Source organism: Aegilops tauschii, chromosome 2 (genome assembly GCF_002575655.3).
Source record: "Aegilops tauschii subsp. strangulata cultivar AL8/78 chromosome 2, Aet v6.0, whole genome shotgun sequence".
NCBI lineage: Eukaryota > Viridiplantae > Streptophyta > Magnoliopsida > Poales > Poaceae > Aegilops > Aegilops tauschii.
In genome coordinates, this window is record NC_053036.3 from 330,712,484 (window position 1) to 330,719,398 (window position 6,915).

At 45.6% G+C, this 6,915-nt stretch overlaps 1 protein-coding gene across 1 annotated transcript; it reads left to right on the top strand.

Moving 5' to 3' along the window:
- The first annotated feature begins 5,031 nt into the window (after positions 1-5,031).
- Positions 5,032-6,661, top strand: LOC109771480 (uncharacterized). Its single transcript, XM_020330177.4, has 3 exons — positions 5,032-5,319; positions 6,014-6,278; positions 6,385-6,661. Exons 1-3 carry the CDS (start codon positions 5,191-5,193, stop codon positions 6,399-6,401), a joined length of 411 nt encoding a protein of 136 aa, XP_020185766.1. The 5' UTR covers positions 5,032-5,190; the 3' UTR covers positions 6,402-6,661.
- Positions 6,662-6,915: the final 254 nt, after the last annotated feature.

Sequence of the window (6,915 nt, forward strand, 5' to 3'; positions counted from 1 at the left end):
AAGACAGTCGCAGCCGCTCCGTCTGCTCTGCCGGCGTCTAGCAGTACAGCCAGAGGCGGGAGGCAATACAGATTCGGTCCTTCTCTGAAGACTCCAGAGAAGTTACCATACGAGAGGACCGAGGAGGAAACCACGAAGATCGTGCGAGCCGAAGTGACGAACTTCTTTGAAGGGGTGAAAGCAAAGAAACATCCACCTCCGGAGGAGAAGGTAGATCCGGTGAAAGCGAAGCGCACTCTGGCTGCCCTGACAAAACCACCAAAGTCTCCGCCGAGAGGCAACTATGAGCGCATTATTGCAAAGACATTTGCCGAAGCGGAGCGGTCGGGAAGTACTGTGAGTGATCAAAGGTTAAAAGAACGACGAGATGGGAAAAAAATTGCCCAGCTCGGCGAACAAGCGAACCAATCGTGCCCCCCGCTCAAGGTGTCTAGCGACATCGTCGCTAATGATCCGAGGATGGTGCCCGGTTATAGCAATCTTGGAGATTACCTGCCCGACGATGTACATTATGATATCTTGGAGGTGGACGAACACAAATACCACTACGGGAAGCCTCTCGTCAAAGATGAAAGATCTCTAACAACGATGATGCGAAGATTACATGATTGGTACATGAAAACCTGTAGAGAGTCTGATGGGATGAATACTTTGACGCTGAGAGTTAAACCGGAGCATGACCTCGTTGGAATTGAACTGCTGAATGTTCCATTTGAGGAGTTCTTCCAGTTTTTCAATCAAAAGGCCCTCGATAAATCAAAGATCACTTGCTACTGTCTGTAAGTAGTACTACTTCTGTTATTAAGTCTCTCTATATAGGTCAGCTCTTTCATTGCATGTATTTATAATTATCCTCACTATATTATGCAGATTGAAAATCGTCGAATTGAAGAAAAGACAAATCGGTGATATTGGGTTCATTAACACAAATCTCATAGATGCATATACGGTTGAAAAACATGCCAAAGAAGCCGAGGCCAACTTGCTACGATCGTTGGTATTAAATCAAAACAAAGATATAATACTCTTTCCTTACAACTTCAAGTGAGTGTTACTGTCTTGTGCATATTCGGTTTCCCTTATTAGTCCAGGTTATGGTAATGTAATTGATGACTTATGCATGCATGCGCAGCTTCCACTATATTCTCCTAGAGATTAAGCTTAAGCAGGGAGTAGTAACCGTCTTAGACTCGAGACGAAAAGATCCCCAGGACTATGCGGACATGACTCAAATGCTCGAGAAGTAAGTTAAATCAATCATTATCCACCATATCAGCAACTTTGTTCATTTCCTGATATCAAGTAATTGTTTTCTTTGTCTGGCAGGGTTTGGAGAAAATTCACCACAAAAGCTCCGGGACTGCCGAAGAAGCTGCAATTTAGACACCCGAAAGTAAGTACTATAGTAGCATGTTCCGCACATCTCCTAGTGATTCAAGCGCTAGTTTCATCAATACCATTTAGCATGCTTGCTTATCAGTTAGATTGACCTCTATTTCTTGTAAAGTGGTTGTGGCAGGAACAAGGGAATGATTTCTGTGGATACTACGTTTGCGAGTCTATCCGCCACACGACCTGTGAGCGGGGCTACTCTGACGAACAATATGAAGTGTGTAAGCAATAATATTCACAATTTTATTTTACTACCATCATTTGTGTCGAGTTTCATTTATTCATATATATATGTATTGACCTCCTTCTTCAAATTAGACCTTTCGGATGCGGGATGAACTCCTAGTACCAGATCGTATGCGAGCAATTCAAGAGGAATTGGCGGCATTCTTCCTTGACCACGTGATCGCTGAAAACGGAGAATACTATGTGGACCCTGTGTTCTTACAATTTAATTAGGAGATTATATTGTAAGAGATAATTATTGTATATATGTAGCCGGTAGTGTCAGATAGATATACGAGAACTTGTTGTTCGACCAATCTCTCGGAGAAGGAGAGGTGGTCGATATCACTTCTCTCTGTATGCATATGTTCATGACGATCTTATGTTTCCTTCATTTGCTTACTAGCTAGCGTGTCTAGTCCTCTCCATACGTATATAGTACGTAGCGTCGACCAAGCACGGAGATAAGAGAGGACACTTCTCTCTATTAATTAGCTAGCTAACACAATATATGAAACACCTAAATTAACCCCCCAAAACCCCCCAACCCCTCCCCCCCTTTCAAAACAAAAAACAAAAACCCCAGCCCCTAAAATGCTGACGCGTGGATGCCTATTGGTCCCGGTTGGTGACACCAACCGGGACAAAAGGCCCTGCCTATTGGTCCCGGTTGATGTCACCTACCGGGACCAAAGGCCACCCTGCCTGGGCTGGCAGCAACGGCCACGTGGAGGACCTTCTGTCCCGGTTCGTGTAAAAACCGGGACTAAAGGGTTAGGGCTTTAGTAACGACCCTTTAGTCCCGGTTCGAAAACCGGGACAAAAGGCCCTTACCAACTGGGGTAAAAGCCCCTTTTTCTACTAGTGCAATGTCTACATAGGCCTATAACCAGATTCAATTACTGGAAAACCTACTTCAGAATCAGGCCGAAGTACAAACCAATGACAAATGGGCATGCAAAGGACAGAAAAACAAATTTTCTTCCATCATAATGTACCAAAATTTATGCCTACAGCAGGAGAAGCAGATAATATTCAAGTGGCTTTGGAACAATGCTTGCAGACTCAGACATAAAATCTTCTTATGGTTATTAATCCGTGACAGGGTAAATACCAGAAATCTGCTCAAAAGGAAGAGCTTCCACTTGGATTGCTATGAGTGTGTGTTATGCAATGAAAAGGCAGAAGAAACTTTGAGACACCTATTTTAGGATTGTGGCTTTGTGCAAAACTGCTGGAAGAGTGTTCTGCCAAGGAAAAATTGGGAATATCTTGTATTGATGACATTCAGTTAGGACATCAACTTCTTCCGAAGAGCATTGCTATGGTATTATAATACAAGGGTGCTGGTCCACTTGGTGTCAAAGAAATGGGAACATTTTCAGAAAAGAAACCTCTAGTATCAATTGTGGGAAATTCAGGGTAAAGGAGGATTTGAGTTTACTGGCTCAAGGAATTAAAGCGAAGCATCTAAACACCCTCCTATAGTGGATTAAGGATCATGTGGAATGACTCCTCATATAGACATAACATTATTTTAGTGGTATGATGTTGGGAAAAATTGGCATTGGTTAGAGGCAGAGCCTATCTTTTCTGCTTTTTATTTGTAGATATTGTAATCTTTATATTACTTTAATAGAAAATTAGCATAAAACTATTGTTCTACGATTGCTACTTCAAAAAGAAAACCTAAACTATACAACACATGCATAGAGCTTTCAGTCATTGTGCAGTCTCACTCGTCCACGACTCTATCTTCTCCTTCTAGTTTTAGGGATTAAAGAATTAAGAGTAGGTAGAGAGTTTATTAGTAAACTTATCCGTAGTCATAATAGAGTTACCGATAGTTTGACAAAATATAATTGTAGTAAATGCGCTACATGAAGGTGAATTTGTTGCCTTTAGAGTGTAACTCTACGCCTTTGGAATAAAACTCTCTTTCACCTGAAAAAAAGTTTAGCCTGAGGGTGAGAGGACGCGTGCAGCCACGTACGGCAGCACGTGTCGGGCGGTTTGACTGGCCGGTGCCAAATATGTGTGCATGGAGACCAGGTAGAGTGACTGAAGTATTCGAGACAAACGATGCATGCGGTCAGATGGTGGATTTATTGGGGAGGCGCAGGCGCAGGCGGCCGTTGGATGGATATACATGCATTGACGGTTAAAGCAACCGCTACCTGCATGCATCCTTAACTGTGCGTACGTCTGATGTGCATGCATGCTAGTACATGGATGGATGAACTGGACGACGAAAGGGCCGGCCAGGGGCATATATGCACGCACATGGCACAGGCATGGCCGCATATGTTTCATCAATGGATCGATGGATGGGGTGATCGATGCGGCCGACCGGTAGCATGTGCCTGCTATTTCTCCGGTATGCCATATCGCCGATGCATGCATGCCTAGCTAGTAACACATGTCATGCACCTGTGCGTGCACAGGAAAGGCACCAGAGAGCGACCGTTGTTGCGGCCATGGGCAGGGCCGTTTTGTTGGAGCCAGTAGTCACGGGTAGCGCGCGCGCGCGCGCGCTCTCTCTCTCAGCATCCGGGAACGGAGCATCGTTGTCGACGGGCGGCATGGACGAGGAAAAGAAGGAAAAGAAGCACGGATCACGTGGGACCCGCACGCGACTTATCCAACTGCACCGCGCGGCAAATTTGACAAATTTAACGTGTGGACGAAATCAAATCACAGAATGAACTGTCCGTGAAACTATTTCACGCAGCTGACTTTTTGTGTGACGCCTGACACAAAGGCGACACACTACGCTGTGCAACGCCTCACAGATAGGCGCTACACGCATGGCTAGCGTTGCACCCCAGACTGCCTAAAAATTGCTAAGTCATTGTGCAGAGCCTAAGAGCTAGGCGCTGCACTGTATAGTGTGACGCCTAGCTCTCAGGCGTTGCACTACTGGTTGCACTACAAAATGAAGCAACCACTAGTGCAACGCCTAGAAGCTAGGCGTTACACTGTATAGTGTGGCGCCTAGCTCTTAGGCGCTGCACACTGACTTAGTAATTTTCAGATCACACGGATGCGACGCTTGCCAGACGTGTAGCGCCTATCTATGAGGCGTTGCACAGTGTAGTGTGACGCCTTCGTGTCGGGCGTCACACAAAAGGTCAGCCGTGTGAAATAGTTTCACAACAGTTCATTATATGATTTGATTTCGTCCATAGGTTAAATTTGTCAATTTTGGCGCACCGCGCGTCTATCTAGCCTCCCTCTCTCGTGCATGCACTTGTCGCCTCAGGACCGTTTGATCCGGTTATGGAAGTAGTATGATTCTGGAACAACTACTCTTGACCATTGGATTGAAATCGGACACATGACGAGCGACCGACCATCTGTGCACAGCAACCAGCGTCGCCCGCGCCTTTAAAAGCCCGGCCGAGGGCTCGTCAATATCAGCACAACCACAGCACCGCAGGTAGCAACTGAAACCGACGCCAGCTCAAGTCTATAGGGTGAGTGAGTGACTGACCAGAGCATAGCAGTAGCCAAATCTTCTACCTAGTTACTAGCTCTCTCTAGCTACATCCTTCAGCTAGCCAAATCCCAGGCATGGACGGAAAGAAGAAGCCCACTGCTGCGACTGGGAGCTCCATCGTCGACGACCTCTTCGGCCCCAAGGACGGCGCCGCCTCCTCCTCCGCCGGCTACTTCAGCACCGTCTTCCCAACTCCATCTGGGGTATATATGCATCTTAATACTTTCCGGCTTAGTCTTCGATCTTAATTTTGTGTGTGCGTTCGCCTTCAGTTCAAAACCTCCATTTCTTTGATTTTTCTTTTCTGTCGAAAAAAGGGCGAACATGCATGTGTACAACGTCCCAGCTTTGCTTCCCTCTCACCCACACAAATTACTACTAGTTCCAAGTCCATCGTTTGCCATTTTTTAAATTCCAATAGACTTTCTTTCATTTTCTACTGGTTGATTATTAGTTTTAGAAGAAGATTTGATCAATTTCTTTACTTGAAAATGCATGGTCAAAGCATGGATTAAATAAATAAATCAGCATGGTACATGGATCATGCATATCGCTTCATGCGAGACGTAAGCACTTTTGTTTACATCAAACACGTACGCATATAAATCACAGTACGTATATGTAGTATGTCACTTGGTACTACACTAGCTAGTTAGTAATCTACTACTCATTAGTTTATCCTCATGCATGCATGTACCTTTTTCTGTACATGCATGACGATATGATCCAAATCAATGGACTGGTGGTGTTATATCGTCTACGGACTACGGTGCATATACTTCATGTACATAGTACTATCAGAGGAGCATTTGTTCAGCACGTGTGTGATATTTTTTGTTGCTTAATTGGTCAACCACGTGCTTATTACGTGTGCATATAATATATTGGTAATGGCAGGCGACGGGGAAAGATGCGTCGCTCCGGGCAGCAGCAGCCGCTGGGAATAAATCATCGTCGGCAGGGCATCAGCAGCAAGGAAAGCAGCACGGGGGCTCACCTGAGTCGCCTTACTTCGGCTCCTCTTCCGTCCACTATGGCGGCCGGGACTTCTACGCCGGCGCCGAATCTCAGCGCCAATATCCGGCCGCCGCTGCCGCACCGGCACCCAAGCACAAGGACGACGGCGACACATCGGCAGCCACCCGGGGTGACTGGTGGCAAGGTCGGTCCATCTCAACCTACCTCCCACGTACCCTCCCTTTCGTACAGTACCAGTAGTAGTCTTGACTGTCTACGTTGTGACTAACTGAACCAGTTTTTTCCCCCAGGTTCCCTCTACTACTAGCACTAGCAGGAAAGAGAGACTGGTGTGAGATGAGCGAGATATAAATAAAATGTACAGCTAGCTACCTCATAATAGCATGCTTCATCATTGTTATTTCACTGGGTGGAGAAGATGGTCGGTCCAGCGATCATCAGCTTAACTAATTATTAAGCTATTGTTATGTTAGAGCTTGTGTGTGTCTACCTAGTTGGGACATGGGTGTGTACTACTGTGCTCTTGTAATATGCCTTCTCACACTAATATATGGTCGTGCGCTTTTATGTGTGTGCTATGGTTTTGCCTCTCCAACCTCAAATTAGTCATGCTTGCTGAAAAAAATCGAGCACACTGAATTCGCGTCTCCGTTATGAGATTATTTTGTAGAGAAAAGTGTGCATCTCACCCCAGCATTGTCGCAAGTCATAAATAGATTTTGTCTCATGGCATCTTCAAGGCGGCGTAAAACTCCTGCAACCATTCGGACCGGACTGTCTGGACCGCAGAAATCATCCAACGCCAACCTGTTGTTGGAAAT

Bases quoted from the DNA above. Each gene is read 5' to 3' on its own strand.
- LOC109771480 (XM_020330177.4), top strand. From the start codon at position 5,191: ATGGACGGAAAGAAGAAGCCCACTGCTGCGACTGGGAGCTCCATCGTC. The intron at 5,320-6,013 runs GTATATATGCAT...TGGTAATGGCAG, and splicing joins TCTTCCCAACTCCATCTGGG to GCGACGGGGAAAGATGCGTC.